At 40.5% G+C, this 24,045-nt stretch overlaps 1 protein-coding gene across 2 annotated transcripts in view; it reads left to right on the top strand.

The window, feature by feature from the left end:
* The window catches only part of LOC149435983 (uncharacterized), an 89,173-nt gene that overhangs the window by 59,340 nt on the left and 5,788 nt on the right, over nt 1–24,045 (top strand). For both annotated transcript variants that reach the window (XM_089662194.1, XM_089662193.1), the window contains exons 10-16: nt 1,384–1,437; nt 3,863–3,930; nt 9,472–9,524; nt 14,067–14,299; nt 15,865–16,136; nt 21,852–21,980; nt 23,821–23,962. In XM_089662194.1, coding sequence (XP_089518320.1) covers nt 1,384–1,437; nt 3,863–3,930; nt 9,472–9,524; nt 14,067–14,299; nt 15,865–16,136; nt 21,852–21,980; nt 23,821–23,962 — 951 coding nt within the window. The remainder of the gene's footprint in view (nt 1–1,383; nt 1,438–3,862; nt 3,931–9,471; nt 9,525–14,066; nt 14,300–15,864; nt 16,137–21,851; nt 21,981–23,820; nt 23,963–24,045) is intronic.

Consider the following 24,045-nt stretch of genomic DNA (forward strand, 5'->3'; position numbering starts at 1 on the left):
GCACAACTGCAAAGCTACCAAGACATGGCCGTCCACCTAAAGTGACAGGCCAGGCAAGGACAGCATTCATCAGAGAATCAGCCAAGAGGCCCATGGGAACTCTGGAGGATCTGCAGAGATCCACAGCTCAGGTGGGAGAATCTGTCCTCAGGACAACTATTAGTCGTGCACTCCACAAATCTGGCCTTTATGGAAGAGTGACAAGAAGAAAGTCATTGCTGGAAGAAAGCCATAAGAAGTCCTGTTTGCTGTTTGCTGTTTGCAAAAAGCCATGTGGGGGACACAGCAAACATGTGGAAGAAGGGGCTCTGTTCAGATGAGACCAATATTGAACTTTTTGGGCTAAAAGCAAAATACCGTGCGTAGCGGAAAACTAACACTACACATCCCCCTGAACACACCATCCCCACCGTGAAACATAGTGGTGGCAGCATCATGTGGTGGGGTGGCTTTTCTTCGGCAGGGACAGGGAAGCTTGTCAGAATTGATGGGAAGATGGATGGAGCCAAATACAGGGCAATCTTAGAAGGAAACTTGTTAGAGTCTGCAAAAGACCTGAGACCGGGGCGGAGGTTCACCTTCCAGCAGGACGACCCGAAATATCCAGCCAGAGCTACAATGGAATGGTTTAGATCAAAGCATCTTCATGTGTTAGAATGGCCTAGTCACAGTCCAGACCCAAATCCAATGGTGAATCTGTGGCAAGACTTGAACATTTCTGTTCACTCATCCAATCTGACAGACCTTGAACAATTCTGCAAAGAAGAATGGGCAGAAATGTCCCTCTCTAGATGTGCAAAGAGACATCCCCAAAAAGACTTGCAGCTGGAATTGCAGTCAAAGGGGGTCCTACAAAGTATTGACTCCGGGGGGCTGAATACAAATGCCGCCACACTTTTCACAGATTTATTGGTCACAAACTTTGAAAACCATTTTTCATTTTCATTCCACTTTACAATTATGTGCCACTTTGTGTCGGTCTATCACATCCAATCCTAATAAATACATTGTAACATGACAACATGGGGGACATATCAAGGGGGAGGAAGACTTTTTCAAGGCACTGTATGTTGGTCCATTTACTACATGATGAAATCTGGATATCTCAGGATTCCTACCACCAGTGTACTGTTTTTATAATACCTCCCATCATACATGATCATAGATCTACTTATAATCAATAAACAGGTTGAGTCATTCCTCTTATTTTTAAAACCTTTTCTAGGGATCATGCGTAACAAGAGAATCTGGATTTGTTTTAGATCTATTTTTCCATAAAGCACATTCTAGTATTGCTTTTTATCTCACGCCATTATTGTACATGGGACATTATACTGTATATACTTTCATGTTGTAATTATTAATTATTTTCTCTTACCATAGATGCAGCTTCAATACCTGTAGAAAAGATCAAGGTTTTATCATTGTCACCACTTGGTAAGTCCAAGAAACTAGAACATTAGGAGCAGAGTCATTTCTACCATATGGATGGTCATATTGGAGGGTGTGGTATCCCAGAGGTGTATGTGATTAGAAAGGCAGCGAAAAGGTCAAGAGCAGAGAATATTCCACCTTTATAGAGGGTCATATTGGAGGTAATGTCCCAGTGAGGAGTTTAATCAGGAATGTAAAGAGAAGGTCAGGAGCTGAGCATTTGTTTACCTTTTGAAGGGTCCTGTGGGAGGGGATAAGACCCTGGTGGGTATTTTTTGCGTCATGGCGCTGCGTTACATTTATCTGAAAATTGTGTGGTCATGCAATGCTGCACCCAATTGAAATTTCGTCCTTTTTTTCCCCACAAACTGAGCTTTCTTTCGGTGGTATTTGATTGCCTGTGTGGTTTTCATTTTTTGCGCTATACAAAAAAAAAAACACAACAATTTTAAGAAAAAAACAATATTTTTGACTAATGAATAATGATATGCACATACTACTTAGGACAATGATGTTACAGAAGGCGGAGCCCTTGTGTCCAAAAAATGTGGGATCCCCATCGGCTATACACAGGGACAAGAAGCCGTTGTAAGGGGAGCTTTTGTGCTAGTAGCATAGCATCCCATGGAGATGGGGGGCGGCGGGGGCGGGGAGGATGCTGTAAATTCTGCCTTATACCAAAAGTGACCTACAGAACTTTAGTAGCTCACTATAAGCTAATCAAATCAGTACTACTCCCTATCCAATAGTAGGATCTCATGGACTTTTTTAGGCACCATTGACAACAGTTATAATATAAAACATTTTATTTATAGAAAAAGATAAAAATGCTTAAAATTATATCCTAAAATGCTTAAGAAATGACAACCAATCAGGTCCAGCAGGTGATACAATTGCATAAGGAGGTACAACCCCAAATAGGGGGAATTTATCATGGACTTCCTTCACCCAGTCTGCACCTTGAGTCTTTATTCACACTACTATGACCTGAAAGTCGCACAGCTTACAGTGCGATTTTTGCCAGGCGACTTGAGTACTACTTTGAAGCGACTCTGAAGCAACTTTCAGGGAATGTCTGGGTAATCTTACGGTAATGCCAGATCCAAATAACATCAATATAGATAAGGATCCGACTTGGAGGTGGCTTCCATTAAAGTCTATGGGCACAAGTCAGATAGAAGTCTCCTTGAAGTAGTACAGGAACCTTTTATAAAGTCGGAGCGACTTCATTAGTGGTAATTAAGACGGCTCTCATTGACCAACATGAGATTTCTTATGACATGTGACTTTGGGTCTCACCAGTCATATCCCATGTTGCGGCAGTGTGAACAGAGCCTGAAGGTCCATCATTTGTGAGCTCTACATGTTTTCACGATGAAAATCACTTCTTCAGGAGATTGAAACTTGTTTTAGATGGGAACAAACAACATGAAAAACTATATATATATATGTAACTTGTATCTTCAATATTGAAACATTACCTTATGAAAACTTACATACATATCATCAGCATGGAATTTTCTGCTATTTACACTATTTACTTATAACTTTGGCTTTAAATAAAATAAATAGTTCTAACATTTAAAAAAGATGTTGCATGGAACAGTGTGTTCCAATTAATCGCTGAAGTAGCCAAACTAATGATAACCCCAAACCCTTCACTCGCACTCTTACACATTGGGATTGAAAAGTTCCCATATACTTCTCGTACCACCATTATCCACATACTTTTCGCAGCAAAAATTAATATAACCCGATTATGGAATACCACCACTGCTCCTTCCCTCAAATCTCTAATTACAGATCTTAACTTCCAATGCGGAATGGAAAAAAGATCGGCTCTTAACAACTCCACCCAACACAAGTTTAATTCCCTATGGTCTAACTGGTTACAAAATCCTAACGGCTCAGTAAAATCCTGATACCTCACAAATAATCGAACTACCCATCCATTTCAGACTGGTACTCCTTCCCCACTCCATTGAATTTAGTCCTCCCCTTTTCCCCTAACCTCCCTATTATCCTCCCCTTGTTTAATACCCCCTTACCATTTCCTACTCTACACCACGGATCAGTTTAACTGCAAGTCTACCTCTGATGTTTATGCCGCAACTCTAATTCTAACCCCAGCCAAATGGTGGGGTGAATTCTTACCAAAGTTATACTTTATGAATCCACTCTCTACTAAACCAAATGTTTTCATAGTGTTATGTTATTAAAAAATTTAAATAAAAAATTATTGGAATTAAAAAGGATGACGCAGGTGCTAAAGTAATGATAGAAATTATAATAATAATAATAAATTATACAAAAAAGTATAAATGTTATTATTGCTATAATTTATTTTTCTTTGTTAATGACTATGTACTCATAATTGCTAAAACTTATACCTAATTTTAGATGATAAGATTAATAATATCATTATTAGTTGAATATCCAGTCATGAAAGTCATTGGAATCCTCTCACCTAATATGGAGTGCCATCTGTGTGGAAAGGTGAGCTAAAATAATCTGTTTGTTCTAGTAATAGAAGAGCAAAGTGTTACTTTTGAAATCCCAAAAATAAATCTATCTATCTATCTATCTATCTATCTATCTATCTATCTATCTATCTATCGTTGCAAGAAAAAGTATGTGAACCCCTTGGGATTACGTGGAGTTTTGCATGAATTGGGCATAAAATGTGCTCTGAACGTCATCTAAGTCACAACAATAGAAGAACACAGTCTGCTGAACATAATACTACACACACATTAGATGTTGCCATGGTTTAATTGCACATAACATGTAAACATTCACACTGCAGGGAGGAAAAAGTATGTGAGGCCCTAGTTTAATGACTTCTATCAGAGCTAATTGGAGCCAGGAGTGAGCCAACCTTGACTCCAATCAGTGTGATGATATTGGATGTGTTGCTGACAGCTGTCCTGCCCTTAAAAAACACACACCTGTTTTGGGTTTCAAGAAGCACTGTCTGATGTGAACCATACCTCGCAGAAAAGAGCTCTCAGAAGACCTACGATCAAGAATTGTTAACTTGCGTGAAGCTGGAAAGGGTTACAAAAGTATCTCCAAAAGCCTTGATGTTCATGTGTCCACGGTAAGACAGACTGTCTACAAATGGAGAAAGTTTAGCACTGTTGCTACTCTCCCTAGGCGTGGTCGTCCTGTAAAAATGACTGCAAGAGCACAGCGCAGAATGCTGCATGAGGTAAAGAAGAATCCCAGAGTGTCAGCTAAAGACCTACAGAAATCTCTGGCACATGCTAACATTTTTGTTGACAAATCTACAATAAGGAAAACATTAAACAAGAATGGAGTACATGGGAGGACACCACGGAGGAAGCCATTGCTGTCCAAAAAGAAGATTGCAGCACGTTTGAAGTTTGCAAAAGAGCACCTGAATGTTCCACAGCACTACTGGCAAAATATACTGTGGACAGATGAAACCAAGATTGAGTTGTTTGGGAAGAACACACAACACTATGTGTGGAGAAAAAAAGGCACAGCACACCAACATCAAAACCTCATCCCCACTGTGAAACATGGCGGAGGGAGCATCATGGTTTGGGGCTGCTTTGCTGCCTCAGGGCCTGGACGGATTGTTGTCATTGATAGGAAAATGAATTCCAGAGTTTATCAAGACATTTTGCAGGAAAACGTACGACCATCTGTCCGCCAACTGAAGCTCCGCAGAGGATGGGTGATGCAACAAGACAATGACCTAAAGCATACAAGTAATTCAACAAAACAATGGCTGCAACAGCACAGAATACGCCTTCTGGAGTGGCCCAGTCAAAGTCCTGACCTCAACCCGATTGAAATGCTGTGGCATGACCTTAAGAGAGCGATTCACACCAGACATCCCAAGAATATTGCTACACTGAAACAGTTTTGTGAAGAGGAGTGGTCCAAAATGACTCCAGATCGTTGTGCAGGTCTGATCTGTAACTACAGGAAACGTTTGGTTGAGGTTATTGCTGCCAAAGGAGGGTCAACCAGTTATTAAGTTCAAAGGTTCACATACTTTTTCCTCCCTGCAGTGTGAATGTTTACATTTTATGTGCAATTAAACCATGGCAACATCTAATGTTTGTGTAGTATTATGTTCAGCAGACTGTGTTCTTCTATTGTTGTGACTTAGCTGACGTTCAGAGCACATTTTATGCCCAATTCATGCAAAACTCCACGTAATCCCAAGGGGGTCACATACTTTTTATTGCAACTGTATCTCTCTGTCTGTTTGTCTGTCTGTCTACAGTGGATATAAAAAGTCTACACACCCCTGTTAAAATGTCAGGTTTCTGTGATGTAAAAAAATTAGACAAAGATAAATCATTTCAGAACTTTTTCCACCTTTAATGTGACCTATAAACTGTACAACTCAATTGAAAAACAAACTGAAATCTTTTAGGGGGGAAGTAAACATAAAAAACTAAAATAATGCAGTTGCATTATGTGCACACCCTTTTATAACTGGGATGTAGCTGTGCTCAGAATGAAACAATCACATTCACAATCATGTTAAATAGGAGTCAGTACACACCCGCTATCATTTAAAGTGCCTCTGATTAACCCCAAATAAAGTTCAGCTGTTCTATTTAGTATTTCCTGCCATTTTCTTAGTCGCATCCTATAGCAAAACCCATGGTCCGCAGACAGCTTCCAAAGCATCAGAGGGATCTCATTGTTAAAAGGTATCAGTCAGGAGAAGGGTACAAAAGAATTAACAAGGCATTAGATATACCATGGAACACAGTGAAGACAGTCATCATCAAGTGGAGAAAACATGGTGCAACCGTGATATCACTGAGAACTGGACGTCCCTCCAAAATGGATGAAAGACGAGAAGAAAACTGGTCTGGGAGGCTTCCAATAGGCCTACAGCAATATTAAAGGAGCTGCAGGAATATCTGGCAAGTACTGGCTGTGTGGTACATGTGACAACACTCTCCCGGATTATTTATATGTCTGGGCTATGGGGTAGAGTGGCAAGACGGAAGCCTTTTCTTACGAAGAAAAATATCCAAGCCCGGCTAAATTTTGCAAAAAACACATCTGAAGTCTCCCAAAAGCATGTGGGAAAATTTATTCTGGTCTGATGGAACCAAGGTTGAACTTTTTGGCCATAATTCCAAAAGATATATTTGGCTCAAAAACAACACTGCACATCACCGAAAGCACACCATACTCACCGTGAAGCATGGTGGTGGCAGCATCATGCTTTGGGGCTGTTTTTGTTCAGCTGGAACTAGGGCCTTAGTCAAGGTAGAAGGAATTATGAACAGTTCCAAATACCAGTCAATATCGGCACAAAACCTTCAGACTTCTGCTAGAAAGCTGAACATGAAGAGGAACTTCATCTTTCTGCATGACAATGACCCAAAGCATCCATCCAAATCGGCAAAGGAATGGCTTCACCAGAAGAGGATGGAAGTTTTAGAATGACCCACCCAGAGCCCAGACCTGAATCCGATGGAAAATCTGTGGGGTGATCTGAAGAGGGCCGTGCACAGGAGATGCCCTCGCAATCTGACAGATTTGGAGTGTTTTTGCAAGGAACAGAGGGCAAATATAGCCAAGTCAGGATGTGCCGTGCTGATAGACTCATATCCAAAAAGACTGAGTGCTGGAATCACATCAAAAGGGGTATCAACAAAGGATTAGTTTAAGGGTGTGCACACTTATGCATTATTTTAGTTTTTTATTTTTACTTCTCTCCACCTAAAAGATTTCAGGTCATTGTTCAACAGAGTTGTACAGTTTATAGGTCACATTAAAGGTGGAAAAAGTTCTGAAATGATTTATCTTTGTCTCTGTCAGGGCTCCGGGTATGACCAGAGGTATGTGAACTGACGCAGGGAAACGCAGGCTTCAGATATGTTATAAACAATATAATTTATTAATACTAACAATACAAAATGCAGTGCAAGGGATCAAACAGGAGAAGTCAGCAGAGGTCAGGATCAAGCAGGGTCGGCAACAAGTCAGTCAGGCAGGAACAGGAACAGGAATGCAGGTAACAAGATACAGGGGCCCATGGAAAAACACACCAAGGCACAGACTGCAGGTCTGGCGATCCCTTAAATACACCTGCAATCAGCCTCAGGTGTTTGGCTGACTGCAGGGTTGAGTCTCTGATTGCTGAGAGCACCCGCTGGCCAGCCCTGGTACTGCAGCCCACATGGCAGGTGAGTCCCACCATTATTGGCAAGTCCATTCCTGACAGTACCTCCCCCTCAAGGAGCGGCCTCAGGACGCTCCAAACAGTCCTAGCTGGGCAAAATGTTCCACCGCCCAGGTCTGGTAACTGGCGGGATATCAAAGACTGGCACATTGGGCTGGACTCCGGGCAGAGGCACATCGGGCTGGACTCCGGGCAGAGGCACATCGGGCTGGACTCCGGGCAGAGGCACATCGGGCTGGACTCCGGGCAGAGGCACATCGGGCTGGACTCCGGGCAGAGGCACATCGGGCTGGACACCAGGCAGAATGGTACTGGTTGGAAAGAATTTTCGCTTTTTTCTGGTTTTAACTACTGGAGCACTGCAAGTAAACGCAGGTCTGCAAACGAATGGAGCAGCTGAGGACAGAGAAGAGCTGGAAGATGGAACAGAGGAGGGAGCAGCCGCCACAGAGGACCTCTCCACAGGGCCAAAGAAAGGATAGGTGCAGCAAGTGGGAGCAGGGGACTGGTATGTGGTAGTTAGCAGAGTATACTGGGCCGTCACTGGGGGTGCTGTCGGGGATGCAGGAAGAGTGCCTTGAGCAGAGGAATGACGTTGCAAGCTGACTGAGGCTGGGTGCAACAAGTCTGACTATGTCTGCAGTATGGGTTGAACAAAGCTGAGCTTACACAAAGCCTGTCTGGTCAAAGACTGTACTGCGTTTATACAATCCCTTAATACCTGTGGTGAACATGCAGCATAATGCTTCAAGAAGCAATCCACATCATCCTCTAATAACCATACCAGGGACTCTACCTGGTCTGCACTAAATGGTGGCAAAAAGTCATTCCTGCATTCAGGGGAACCAGATGAATCCAACTCTACACAAACCTGAATCAAAGGTTGCACCTCAGAGAACTCTGTGCCCTGATCTACTAGAACATGAGCGATCCGTATACATTCTAGCAGTTGATCCCAGGTATACTCCCTCAGAGTCTGATAAGCATATTCTCTGTCATCAAAAACCAGCAGCGACAAATACACAACCTCATCAAGATCCATCCTTCCCAGCAACAAGCCAAGATGGCTTCCCTGTGCAGCCACTTCTGGTCAGGATTGGCCTTGGTGTAATGTCAGGGCTCCGGGTATGACCAGAGGTATGTGAACTGACCCAGGGAAACGCAGGCTTCAGATATATTATAAACAATATAATTTATTAATACTAACAATACAAAACGCAGTGCAATACTAAAACATAAACACAGTGCAAACGAACCAAACCACCCACAGATAACAATACATACAATGCAAGCGTAGTCAGGCAGGCCGGGTCAATAACAATTGGGCAGGTAGGAACAGGAGGAGCAGGCAGAGAGTAGTCAGGTCACGAGCCGGGTACAGCAACTAACGGGCAGGTAGGTACAGGGGGTCAGGCAGAGAATGGTCTGGGTCACAAGCCAGGGATCAAACAGGAGAAGTCAGCAGAGGTCAGCAACAAGTCAGGCAGGAACAGGAATGCAGGTAACAAGATACAGGGGCCCATGGAAAAACACACCAAGGCACAGACTGCAGGTCTGACCATCCCTTAAATACACCTGGAATCAGCCTCAGGTGTTTGGCTGACTGCAGGGTTGAGTCTCTGATTGCTGAGAGCACCCGCTGGCCAGCCCTGGTACTGCAGCCCACAAGGCAGGTGAGTCCCACCATTATTGGCAAGTCCATTCCTGACAGTCTAATTTTTTACATCACAGAAACCTGACATTAACGGGGGTGTGTAGACTTTTTATATTCACTGTATCTAGCTATGTATCTATCATATTGATCTATCTTTCTCATATATGAATTAATTTCTTGTTCATTATGTCTCTAGTTCCAGGATTTTGGTGCTGTAGTGACTCCAGATGTTTTTGGAGATATATTCAGGTGAATACCCCAACCTTATCCCTACAAGAGGGTCACCAGAGTGTGTATTGCTTTACACTTTATGTATGTTTTCCTGCATGGATTTCATTGTAATATGTTGACAATCTCCTCTAGGTGAATTGTGTTCATGGGGTTGATTTGCAAATATTTTTTTTTCTTTCTTACTTTTTTTCTTTTTTTCTGTAAAACCTGAGGAATAATGTTAGTGCAGGAAAACCTACTGTTCCTGGATTCCTTTATATTTGGAGGAGCCTTAGAGCATAGGGGTTGACTTATTAACACTGGAGAGTGCATAGAAAATGATCACCCCTCTACACATTTTTTTGCTCTGCAGCTTGAAATGAAGACAGACACAGTTTTTGTTTTACCTAGCTGTATGTACTCAGAGAAACTTATAACATCCAAGTGAAATATATAACACCAAAATGTCAGAAAACAATAATAAAAAATCTCAAAACAGAATAATTGAGTTGGAAAAAGGATCACTCCCTTGTGTTAGTATTTTGTTGAACCACCAGCCTTTAGTCTGTTGGGATATGTCTCTACTAACATTGCACATCTAGACTTTGCAATATTTGCCTGCTCTTCTTTGCAGAACTACTCAAGTTCAGTTACATTTGATGGTGTCATGTACTTTGGTTGAAGGCCGAGTTGATGAGAGGGCTTCCCTTGCAGATCTGGTCCAAGCACCCCTGAATGTTTTGACAGAGCTACAAGGCTCAAAGAAGCATGGGTGCCTATAGCCTAATAGCAAGTAACTGCCACGGTCAGGTATGTAATCAAGGTGAGCCAGGGTCATACATAGTGAGAGAGCAGCGTGGTCAGGAGGCAGGCTGGGGTCGGTACCAGGTTAGCAAGCAGATTGAGGTCTAGTAGCAAACCAAGGTCAGCACCAGGAGATCTGGCAGAGAGTTGTTTGAGCTGAGGTCAGAATCCAGAATCCACAGAGCAAGGTCAGGGCCACATGCATGAGCATTAGCTACTGAAGAATTTGTATGAGCTGCACTAGTTTCCTGACAGATGGTGACTGCTTGTGGACTGCAGTCTTCAAGTCAATCCACAGATATTTGATGGTGACCGTTTGTGGACTGCAGTCAATCCACAGATATTTAATGGGGTTTAAGTCTGGGCTCTGACTAGGTCATGCATGGACATTCACCCTTTTTCTCCTCCAACCACTGTGGGATCATTTCTGCTGTGTGCTTTGGATCATTGTCATATTGAAAGGTAAATCTTCCCATTGACAACTTTCTGGCAGAGGGCAGCAGCTCTTCCTCCAGAATGTGACAGTATTTTGCTCCATCCATTTTTCCTTCTATTATGACAAGTCCTCCAGCCTCTGCTGCAGAGAACCCCCCATAACAGGATATTACCACCTCCATGCGTTACTGTAGGAATGGTGGTATTTGGATGGTGAGCTGGATTCAATTTCCACCAGACATATCGTTTTGGCCAAATCATTCCATTTTACTCTCATCTGACAGAACACCTTTCTCCATGTGGTCTCAGAATCTTCAAGGTGCGTTTTGGCTCAGTGGTGACTGCATGTGGCCTTTTTTGAGTAGGTGCTTTTACACCCCTCCCACACAAGCCACATTTGTGGAGAATTTGTGATATTGTTTTCACATGACCACAATGACCGCTCTTTGTCATCAATTCCTGACACGGCTTCAGAGTTGCTGTAGGCCTCTTGGTAGCCTCTCTGACCAGTTTCCACCTGGCTCTTTCATGCTGATCCATGGAGGGTCTATGTTGTACCAAATACCACTCAAGTCTTAATAGTAGACTTCACTGTGCTTCTACGCATTGATAAAGCCTTTGATATTTTTTTGTATCCATCTTCTGACTTGTGCCTGTCCAAAACTTTATCTTTTACATAGTTACATAGTTAGTCCATCTAGTTCAACCATAAAAATAAATAAATGTTATAATCCTACACTCACAGTTGATCCAGAGGAAGGCAAACAAAACCCAGCAAATCATGATCCAATTTGCTCCAGCAGGGAAAAAAAGACCTTCCTGATCTCCTGAGAGACAATTGGATATTCCCTGGACCAACTTTTACCTATAAATGTTAGTATCCAGTTATATTCTGTGTATCCAAGAAAGAATCCAGGACTTTTTTAAAGCAATCCATTGAGCTGGCCACAACCAACTCTTAAGGGAGTCTATTCCACATTATCACAGCTCTTACTGTGAAAAAACCTTTCCGTATTTGGAGATTAAATCTCTTTTCCTTCAGAAGTAAAGAGTGCCCCCTTTTCCTCTGTGATGACCTTTTGACAGTGCCTTGCCACACATAGTTGATTGTTTGCTTCAGTTGCACTACCAGGGACTAAAATGCTCCAGGAAAGCTCTTTTCATGTTGAGCTAATCAAAATGACCCCCAGCTGATCACAGGTGAAAGTCAAATGGCTTTGTGTGCCATTGAGAAGATGATTAGCTACACCTGATCGAGTTTACAAGTCACTTTTAGGAGGGAGGTGATCCTGTTTCCAACTCCAGTTATTCTGTTTTTTTAATGTTTTTAATTCTTATCTAACATGTCTGTTTAAACCTTTCACTGGGATGTAATATGTTGCACTAAGTAAATGCAGCTGGATAAAACAAAAACTGTGTCTGTCTCTATTTCAGGCTGCAAAGCAACAAAATGTGATTATTTGAAATGGGAACGAATCTTTTCTATACCCCGTATATTTAAATCATTAACCAATTTATGTATATGGTTTGTTTTTGAGTTGTATGTGTCTTCTTGTTTATAATTGGTGACATCCTGATATCTATGATATAATGACTATACCAGACCCTTTGTCCCTCAATGTCTTGTTTTATATTTCACTTGTTCCCTCCCTATCTTTTTTTTCTGTACTCCCTATCTATAACAGAGAAAAACTATTTCTTATATTCAATCTTAAATGAAACGGTCATTTTTAAAAACCTTGAATTATAAACAAATTATCTATCTATCTATCTATCTATCTATCTATTATCTATCTATCTATCTATCTATTATCTATCTATCTATCTATCTATCTATCTATCTATCTATCTATCTATCTATCTATCTATCTATTATCTATCTATCTATTATCTATCTATCTATCTATCTATCTATCTATCTATTATCTATCTATCTATCTATCATCTATCTATCTATCTATCTATCTATCTATCTATCTATCTATTATCTATCTATCTATCTATCTATCTATCTATCTATCTATCTATTATCTATCTATCTATCTATCTATCTATCTATCTATCTATCTATCTATCTATTATCTATCTATCTATCTATCTATTATCTATCTATCTATCTATCTATTATCTATCTATCTATTATCTATCTATCTATTATCTATCTATCTATCTATTACCTATCTATCTATCTATCTATCTATCTATTATCTATCTATCTATCTATCTATTATCTATCTATCTATTATCTATCTATCTATTATCTATCTATCTATCTATTATCTATCTATCTATTATCTATCTATCTATCTATTATCTATCTATCTATTATCTATCTATCTATCTATCTATCTATCTATCTATCTATCTATCTATCTATCTATTATCTATCTATCTATCTATCTATCTATCTATCTATTATCTATCTATCTATCTATCTATCTATCTATCTATCTATCTATCTATATCTATCTATTATCTATCTATTATCTATCTATCTATCTATCTATCTATCTATTACCTATCTATCTATCTATCTATCTATCTATCTATCTATCTATCTATCTATGTATCTATTACCTATCTATCTATCTATCTATCTATCTATCTATCTATCTATCTATCTATCTATCATCTATCTATCTATCTATCTATCTATCTATCTATTATCTATCTATCTATCTATCTATCTATCTATCTATCTATCTATCTATCATCTATCTATCTATCTATCTATCTATCTATCTATCTATCTATCTATTATCTATCTATCTATCTATCTATCTATCTATCTATTACCTATCTATCTATCTATCTATCTATCTATCTATCTATCTATCTATTATCTATCTATCTATCTATCTATCTATCTATCTATCATCTATCTATCTATCTATCTATCTATCTATCTATCTATTATCTATCTATCTATCTATCTATCTATCATCTATCTATCTATCTATCTATCTATCTATCTATCTATCTATTATCTATCTATCTATCTATCTATCTATCTATTACCTATCTATCTATCTATCTATCTATCTATCTATCTATTATCTATCTATCTATCTATCTATCTATCTATCTATCTATCTATTTATTATCTATCTGTCTGTCTGTCTGTCTATCTATCTATCTATCTATCTATCTATCTATCTATCTATCATCTATCTATCATCTATCTATCATCTATCTATCTATTTATCTGTATCTATCCATCCATCCATCCATCCATCTATCTATCTATCTATCTGTTGTTTTATGGAGTCTTTTTCCTGAAAATATTCATAGTAAAATTTTCTTTACAATTGTTTTAGTAATATGAATTATGTGGATTTTTAGATTACAGCTGAAATCTGCGGGCCTCTTCTGTTGCCGGAACACGGGAATTAAATTCCAGGTCACCGGTCCTGTGGCTATTGTCTATTCTCTGAAATCCTGGAGTGATTACTTGAAAGAAATGCCTGAAAGTAAACATGAGATTATCGGTCCTCTGTTTAACATAGAAATCCATGAGCAGTCTGTGGCCAGTGTGGTATCAGCAGTGTATTTGCCACATTATTTATGCGTAAGAAGTAAGTAAGGTGTTCTTTTTATTTCTAACTCAATTAGCAAAATAATAATAATAGTAATAATTTGCATGTTCAGTATTAGATTTGAGAATTTCTCTTTAATCGCTTCCCGACCGCCCTATAGTAGAAATACTGCTACAGGGTGCACGTATATATATATATGTGATTTTGCATTTCCGGCCAGTGATTACTCGCAGGCACCCGGTGATTGCTAAGCATCTCTGATGTGGAGGAGAACTGTTTGAAACAAAACAGTTCTCCTCCCTGTCAACTCCTGCACACTGCTTTGGATGACTGTGCACAGCACAGCCATCCAAAGCAGTGTGCTTACAGTGAAGCACACGGACACAGCAGATAGTAAAACAGCACCCAGTTACCCCTTTGATCGCCCCAGATGTTGACCCCTTCCTCCCCTGTGCCATTAGTACAGTGGCAGTGCTTTTCTTTAACACTGATCACTGTATTGGTGTCACTGGAGATGTCAGTGACACCAATTCAATTCCCTCCCCCCAGTGTCAGAATGCCCGCTGCAGTCCCGCTATAAGTCGCTGATCGCCGCCATTACTAGTAAAAAGAAAAAAAAAATCCCAGTATCTATACCGCCATTTGTAGACGCTATAACTTTCACGTAAAACAATTAATTTACACGTATGAGGATTTTTTTTTAGCCAAGACACGGAGCAGAATACATTTTGGCCTAAATGTATGACAAAATTAGATTTTTAAATTTTTTTTACTGGAGACGTTTAATAGCAAAAAGTCAAAAATATAGTTTTTTTTTCTCAAAATTGTCAGTCAATTTTTTTTCTATAGCACAAAAAATAAAAACCGCAGAGGTGATCTAATACCACCTAAAAAAATCTCAATTTGTGGGGGAAAAAAGGATATAAATTTCACTTGGGTGCAGCGTTGCATGACCGCACAATTGCCAGTTAAAGTAACGCAGCGCCGTAACGCAAAAAATGGCCTGGTCAGGAAGGGGGGGGGGGGGGGGGGGGGAATCCTCAGGAGGGCGAGTGGATACATTACAGTGAGGCTTATGTAGTAATTAAGTGTTGTTGCCTGGCGACCACTTCCTGTTATCTCACAAATATATTCTTATTATAGCCAAATTAACCCCCCTAACTCCTCCCACAGTTTTTACACTACATAGACAGTAATATACAGAAACGTGCGGATTGTTCCCGATTGGTGTGCAATTACTTCGCCGAATGGTTCACAAAATATTGGCGTTTTTGTGGTGAAATTGGTCCCATAGGAATCAATGGCTGAATGTTCAAAACTAGAGTGGGAGCTCTTACACAACAGTTACTCCATCCACTCCACCCAGTTACTCCGCCCACTCCAGTTGTAGACTACTGGTGGAGGCAAGAACACGACACACAATTTTCCCAGAAATTGTAGCTTTTCTAGTTGTATGTACTATATAAATTTTTTCCATGAATAATGAAGTTACCCTCTAAATGTGGGAAAGCTGAAAAAAAGGAGCTTTGGATTCATTATCTTTGCCAGATCTGCTGGAGATGTTTGCATTCCCCGTAGGATATAACCTACTCTTTATCTCACAGGTTTTACGGGAGACCCATCGAGGATTAAATGTGCCCACTTCACAGATGGGAACATGGCCTTCATAAGTCCGACACGAGTGGAACCGTTTTATATCGTTTTGGAGAATCCCACCTTCTCCTGTCTGGGCCCTCTGCTGTCATTTGTGAAAAAAAAGACCCCGATTCATGGAATTGTACTTCTCTACTTCCAAATCAATTGTCCAGGAGAGGCAGAATATCAAGAATATAAAATTCATCTTCATTTACTGCCACTTATTCCACACATCGAAGAGGTAAAAATGAGTTTTTATTTTTTAATTGTATATTCATTTTTAATAAAATACTGAAAGAACAACTCCATGAACTGATAGCCACATCCTCCTTGCTGCCCCACTGGTCCCTTCCTCAGGGCCCCAAGGAATTACCTAGTGCCTGAATGGGGGAGCATGTGACCTTCTCACCTTGTTCTGGGATGCAGTGCCCAGGCCTGAGTGGCCAATTACCAGGCATTGTAAACATGCGCAGAATGAAAAAAATCTGTTTCGTTTTGTTTTGATTTTTTACTTAAATCATTTTGATTTGTTCAATTCAATTTGGTTTTGGAATTTGTTCAATTTCATATTCCAATTCAATTCAACCAAATTCGGAAAATTCAAATTGGCATTCACATTCAAATTTATTCTATTCGACATTCAAATTTCAAAAGACAGTTATATTCTTTCAATTTCCTTCTATTCTATTTTATTGTGGGTTTTTTTCTATTATATTCTGTTATTTTCTATTCTTTTCTAATCTATTTAAAAAAAATTTTTATTCGAAATTCTAATTTTGGAAGATGGTTATATTCTTTCTATTGTATTCTATCCTATTCTTCTAAATTCTATTTTATTGTCTTTTCCATTCTATTATATTCTATTTAAATTCTTTCTATTTGAAATTTGAACTTCAGAAGACAGTTTTATTCTATGCTATTGTTTTTTTTCTATTCTATTCTGTTCTTTTCCATTCTTTTCTATTCTATTTGAATCTATTCTATTCAAAATTCAGATTTCAGAAGACAGGTATATTGTTTCTATTTTATTCTATTGTTTTCTTCTTTTCTATTCTGTTCTAATCTTTTCTATTCTAATCTATTCTATTCAATTTTTTTTCCTTTCTTCTATTGCGCTCACTGACATCCTTATATCTTTCTGGAAGACAGTTATATTCTTTCTATTTTTTTCTATTCTATTGTTTTTTCTATTTAATTCTATTCCATTCTGTTCTAATCTATTCTAATCTATTCTCTAATTTTATATTGTCTTCTATTCTTTTCTATTTTATTTTAGTCTTTTCAGTTCTATTCTAGTCTATTCTATTATTTTATGTTCTATTCTTTTCATAATCATATTCGATTTGAATTTGATTCACGTTCAAGTCGAATTCGAAAACTAGAGTGGGAGCTGACAAAAGCTAGAGTGTGAGCTGAAAAATCAGGACAGGATTTCTAAACTGCCATCATTCCCTCATTTTCAAGCCCACCTACGCAAATCTTATATCAAAACATTCAGCTATCTCTGCTGCCACTAAACATGTCCACGGCTAAGCCATAGTCCTGATAGTTTTCACAATATGACCATTTGTTTGCAACTCACGCCACCCATTGACATTCATTGAAACTCCACTCTAGACACCTCAAATTTGAAGGGCAATTTCTAAACTGTGACTGTGCCTTCATTTTTAGTATTTCAGAGACATACTATGCATCGAAATGTAGGTCTACGTCTTGTGATTCTCACAATATAAAGCTCTTCGGTGTAGGATTTATAATTTTTAAACTACAACTGTTTGAAGAAGGCAACCGCCAGTGAAGTGAGCATGTTGGAGCAGTTTGTTTTTAACTGCTCTTCTATGCCCTTGCTGTAGAGTGAGTTGCATGAGTTTTTAACCCACTCCACCCAGTTACTCCGCCCACTCCATAAAGTTACTCTGCCCAGTCCAACCTTTTCACAGTTACTCCAGCCACCACAACCACACAACAGTTACTCCACCCACTCCAGTTGTAGACTACTGGTGGAGGCAAGAGCACTTCACACAATTTCCCCAGAAATTGTAGCTTTTCTAGTTACTATTGCAATCTGAATTTTCGAATAACGAAAAGTTTGTCAGAATTTCGGTTTAGATCAAAACCAGGCAAGCAAAGGAGAGAAGTCAGTCATTAACCAGGTGTATGTTCCAGCACAGAGCTCACATAACGATTGGACTTTCAGCTTCAACAGGAGAACCGGGACACTTATTGACATGGGGAAGGTGTCAGTAGGTTGGGGTTGTACTTTACGAAGAGCTGACCTGAACCTCATATGTGTTGGTTATGTGTTAGAGAAGACACTGGTAGCTTGTGATGAGGCAGAAGACTTTACTTGTGAGGCTTAAGTTGCAAACACACAGAACACATTTCAGCAGACTGTAATAGCAGCAGACATCTTAGTTGAGGAAGAGAGAGGAAGAGAGAGAACCAACAAGTCTTGCACATATGCACAACTAGCAACCTTAGTGTACAGTGCCATCTACTGGTCAAGTGATATTAACATACAATACTATATATAGTACATTATAGTACATGCTGTTGCATTCCTAACACCCCTTCTCAACGGCATGTGCATAATTATATGACATTTAGTATCTTTTGTAGAAAACAATGACGTTCCCTTGGCAAAGGTTTGGTGAGTGCATCTGCAGTCATCTCCTCTGATGGGCAGTACTGGATGTCGATAACCCCTTGTTCTTGCATGTCTCTGAGCAGATGATATCTTACATCAATGTGCTTGGTTCTTGGGTTGATCTTCTCAGAGTGTGTAAGCTTTATGCATCCCTGATTGTCTTCAAAGATGGGTGTGGGTTGTGACATATTCAGTCCCATGTCTAGTAGAAGTTGACGAATCCAAATGGCTTCTTGACATGCATGTGCTGCTGCTATGTATTCCGCTTCAGTTGAAGAGAGTGCAACAGTCACTTGTTTCCGATGGTTTTGCGACCAGGAGGGAGTTCTGTTAGTGACCAAGTTTTATTTTCTTGAAGTGATTTTATTTCTTCTTCAGCTGCTTTTCTCCACTGATCGGCTTCCCTTCTCTGCAAAGTTTCTATGTCTTCCCAGGATGTTGGCTCCTGTGTTTGATGTGTTTTAGCAGCGTATGATAACCTGCTGGGTGGTATCCCTTTTGTCATTCGAGAGGATCTTCTGATTTCTTGTTGTTCAGTGGGTTCTATTGGCTCGTTGATTGTAAGTTCCACTTCTTGTTCTGGCTCTTGTCCTGCTTCGCATGGGTCAGTGTCTCTTGCCGATTCAGCACGTAAATCCTCTCCACATTTTTCAAGAATTGTATTATTTGGTGCTTCACTTTCATCAAAATAAACACTGCGGCTTACTGTGACCTTGTTGGTCTTTGGACAAAGGATTCTATATCCCTTACTTTGCTCACTGTAGCCCACCAGAATGCCTTCTATGGCTTTGTTCTCCAACTTGGAGCGTTTCTGACTTGGAATGTGGGCATATGCTTTACAGCCAAACACTCTGATGTGTCCTACGTTGGGTTTTGATCCATTCCACATCTCATATGGTGTACTCTCAATAGCTTTTGATGGGAGCCTGTTTTGTAGGTATGTTGCAGTCATTATTGCTTCTCCCCAGTATTTGTTAGGTAAGACAGCGTCCGAAATCATACATCTGGTCATTTCTACAAAAGTGCGATTCTTTCTTTCCGCTACACCGTTTTGCTCAGGAGTGTATGGTACAGTTGTTTGGTGTATAATACCTTGTTTCTTTAGGTATGATTCCATCTCTTTATTCATATATTCCCCTCCATTGTCAGTGCGTATTATTCCAGGTTTCCTTTGAAACTTGTTGCTTGTCATGGCTATAAACTCTTGAAGTTTTTCTAATGTCTCACTTTTGTGCTTCATTAGATACGTTATTGTGTACCGGGAATAATCGTCGATGAAAGTCAGTAAATATCTGTTCCCGCCAGGTGTGATGGTTTTCATTGGTCCGCACACATCACTGTGTATCAGTTCCAGGGGTTTAATGGTTTTACTCTGACTGGTCTGTGGAAGAGGGGTTCGGGTGGCCTTTGCTTTGATGCAACACGTGCACTTGCTGAGTGTGTGGCAAGGCAATATTTTCATGTCTTCTGATAGACCTCTCTTTGCAAAGTCCTTTATAGCTTCTGGGTTTCGATGCCCCAATCTTCTATGCCACAGGTGGATGCCCTTGTCATGTGGGTTATGAGTTGCTGCATTAGCCTTCTCACTTTCAGTGACGATTTTGTACAGATGTTCATTTAATCTTCCTCTTGCTAGAATTTGCTTTCCATTTTGAATTGTGCATTCATCACCTCTGAACTGGACAGTGAGTCCATTGCTTGCAAGGGTTTTAACTGATAGGAGGCTTCCTTCTAGGCTTGGAACATATAGAACATTCTTTACAAGGATGCTCTGCTTGCCCCCTGATGGCGTTTTGCAGTTCAGAAATCCCTGACCATTACCTTCCGCTGTAATACTTTTCCCATTTGCTAGGAAGACTTTATCTTTTACACTGAAATCAATTTCTGTGAAGAATGTCTCGTTGCTTGTCATGTGACTTGTTGCCCCTGAATCAATGTACCATCCGTGTGAGGTACTATTCTGAGTCACTTTAAAAGTACCACTCCATGATGCACTTTCATTTTCTCTCATGACTGCTTTAGCTCTTTCTCTTGTGGGTAGCTCCTGCTTTCGCTGCTCAGCTTTCCAGATTGAACAGTTCTTTTTCAGGTGACCGTCCTTTTTGCAGCGAAAACATACCCTAGTTTCTTTGCTTTGTCTTATGCCTTCATGCACCTTCAGAGCTGCCTCTGGTCTCTCGTTCTCTTCACTATGCAAATTTTCCTTTCTTCTGCTGTATTCATCAATTAATTTCCCCTTAACATATTCTAGCGTCAGTTCAGTTTCCGGTCTAGTTTTTAGAGCATTTATAAGGGCACTGTATGATTCTGGAAAGCTGCATAGCAGTAGTGCTACTACATGATTGTCTTTTATTTCTTCACCTATTGCACCCAGCTGGTCCACAATTTCTAGCATAGCATTTACATGTTCACCCATTTCCTGTCCTTTTTCCAGCCTCATCTTATACAGTTTGCGCAGCAGATATAGTTTACTGTTTAGGTTTGCACGTTCATGCAGTGTTTGTAATGCAGTCCACATACCTTTAGCTGTGCTTTCTTTCCTTATATGAATCAGTTGATCGTCCTCCACTAACAGGCTTATGACTGCTTTTGCTTGCCTGTTTTTCCTGTCCCATTCTTCCGGGTTGTCATTGGGTCTGTGTGTATCTAGTACCGGCCACAAGTCATCTTTGGATAACAGCATTTCAAGCTTAAACTTCCATAGCTGGTAGTTGGTATTGTTGAGCTTTGCTATTGTAAACTTCATATCTGAAGCACTTGCCATCTTTCAGTGAATTTTTATACAGCTCTTGTTTCCTCACACAGGATTTGGTAGGATTGGAAATGCAGCACTTACTTGCTTGTAGTTTTCCTTTTTCCAGTGTCTGGAGCTGGGCCCATAACCTGTTGGTTATGTGTTAGAGAAGACACTGGTAGCTTGTGATGAGGCAGAAGACTTTACTTGTGAGGCTTAAGTTGCAAATATACAGAACACATTTCAGCAGACTGTAATAGCAGCAGACATCTTAGTTGAGGAAGAGAGAGAACCAACAAGTCTTGCACATATGCACAACTAGCAACCTTAGTGTACAGTGCCATCTACTGGTCAAGTGATATTAACACACAAATACTATATATAGTACATGCTGTTGCATTCCCAACAATATGGTCATTATATATTCTGTTACTCTTTTTTTTTGGCTCCTATGTATTGCTCTTATTTCTTGAACATAGAAAAATAATGCTTCCCTCCCATGATTCTGCACTAGCTAGGGTGTCAGTTATGTCTTACAACCTGATTAATCTTTACTTATTACAATTCCGCTTCAGAGACTTGACAAGGACAAGATGAAGTTTGGATTTCAGAAAATTGTAAAGCCTCCTCAGACCCTTGACACTGTATATGCAAAAACCAAATATCTCATTGCCAGTCGCCCACAAGACTATATACTTCCCAAGGTAACCATTACATTTAAATGCTGACACAAAGTCATTTACAGTCAGAATTAATCGTTGTAGGGAAGTTTGTTGATTATGGTTAGAAACAAGGCTGTGGATAAGGGGGTACCACCAGTCCTCAACGGGCCCAGGCTGGGTGAATCTGATGCAGGCAGGGAGGGTGATCAGCATGGCAGGGGGACAGTTAATGGAACCGATCCCCTGTATGGCTCTCTCTGCAGTAGTTGAAAGCAGGCTTCTGCTCTCCATCCCGCTGGCTTTCAGCTGTTGCTGAGAAAGCCATACTGGGGATCGGTTCTAGTGATTTCCCCCACCACAGAAGGCCTGGCTCGCAGTCTCTGCTCTAATTCATCCCAAAGGTGTTCTATAGGGTTGAGGTCAGGACTCTGTGCAGACCAGTCAAGTTCCTCCACCCCAAACTGGCTCCTCCATGTCTTTATGGACCTTGCTTTAAGCACTGGTGCGCAGTCATGTTGGAACTGAAAGGGGTCATCCCCAAATTCTTCCCACAAAGTTGGGAACATGAAATTGTCCAAAATGTTGCCTTAAGAGTTCCCTTCACTGGAACTAGGGGGCCAAGCCCAGCCCCTGAAAAACAAAAACCACACCATAATCCCCGCTCTACCAAACTTTACACTTGGCACAATTAAGGCAGGCAAGTACCGTTCTCCTAGCAACCACCAAACCCAGATATGTCCATTAGACTTCCAGACAGAGAACCATGATTGGTCACTCCAGAGAACACTTCTCCTCTGCTCTAGAGTCCAGTGATGGCGTGCTTTACACCACGGCATCCGACGCTTTGCATTGCACTTGGTGATGGAAGGCTTGGATGCAGCTGCTCGGCCATGGAAACCCATTCCATGAAGCTCTCTACGCACTGTTGTTGTGCTCATCTGAAGGCCACATGAAGTTTGGAGGTCTTTAGCTATTGACTCTGCAGACAGTTGGTGACTTCTGTGCACTGTGCGCTTCAGCATGCGCTGACCCCGCCCTGTCATGTGACGTGGCCTACCACTTGGTGGCTGAGTTGCTGTTGTTTCCAGTGGCTTCCACTTTGTTATAATCCCACTAACAGTTGAGCGTGGAATATTTAGTAGCCAGGAAATGTCACGGATGGACTTATTGCCCAGGTGGCCACCTATCACGGGACCACGCTTGGAGTCACTGAGCTCCTGAGAGCGACCCATTCTTTCACCAATGTTTGTAAAAGCACTCTGCGTGCCTAAGGGCTTGGTTTTATACAAGTCTCCTCCTGCGCTCAGAGAACCAGATCAGGAAATAATGTACAGACCATCCTCAGCAAAATAGGTCCATCTAATGAGCATTGCTGTGCAGCCCTTTAGGAAGGCTGTGGAAGCCTAGGACAATGCTGCAAACAAGAACAAAATAAAGTGCAAAAGCCTTGCGCATCACTTCAGAAATTTATTGAAGGATAAAACAGATGTATACTCACAAACACCAGAATTTAATATGCATATAATATCCAATACTGGCCAATAAGGCCAGAGACCTGTGCGAATCCAAAGTGGAGGAAGACCCTAAAGAATGGCTGCCGCGTTTCAAAGGGAGATCTGAGGAAGAAAGAATCTCCCTTTGAAATGCGTCAGAGATTCTTTCGGGTCCATCCATAGATGGATTTTTAGTAGATTTCTTGGAGGTTTTCTGCAGGTGCTTTCTGGAACCTGGAGGAGCCTATTCTGAGTATCTGGTGCTATGTCACCAGCCCACAAATGTGCCTTTGTATTAGGCTTATGTATGTACAGTAATTGCATGATAATTTGCTACATTCTGTGACCAAAACCTGATGTATTGATGATTTCTTAATTACATTTTCCAGACCCTTAAGTTCCAGACTAGTCATCACTCCGGACCTTACCAGTTCACGGAAATCATTATCATGGGAAATCCTATAAACATTTTTCTAGAGGTGGCAGAAGAAAGCACTAAAGAAACAGTTTGGGATACTATCTTAACAAGAGGTACTCACTTTCTACACCTCCAGCCCAGCGTCGGCAAGCCGGGGGGGGGGGGGCAGAAGGGGCATGTGCCCCAGGCATAGTGT

Source organism: Staurois parvus, unplaced genomic scaffold, assembly GCF_062004578.1.
Source record: "Staurois parvus isolate SC_StPar_1 unplaced genomic scaffold, SC_StPar_1.0 ptg001435l, whole genome shotgun sequence".
Classification (NCBI taxonomy): domain Eukaryota; kingdom Metazoa; phylum Chordata; class Amphibia; order Anura; family Ranidae; genus Staurois; species Staurois parvus.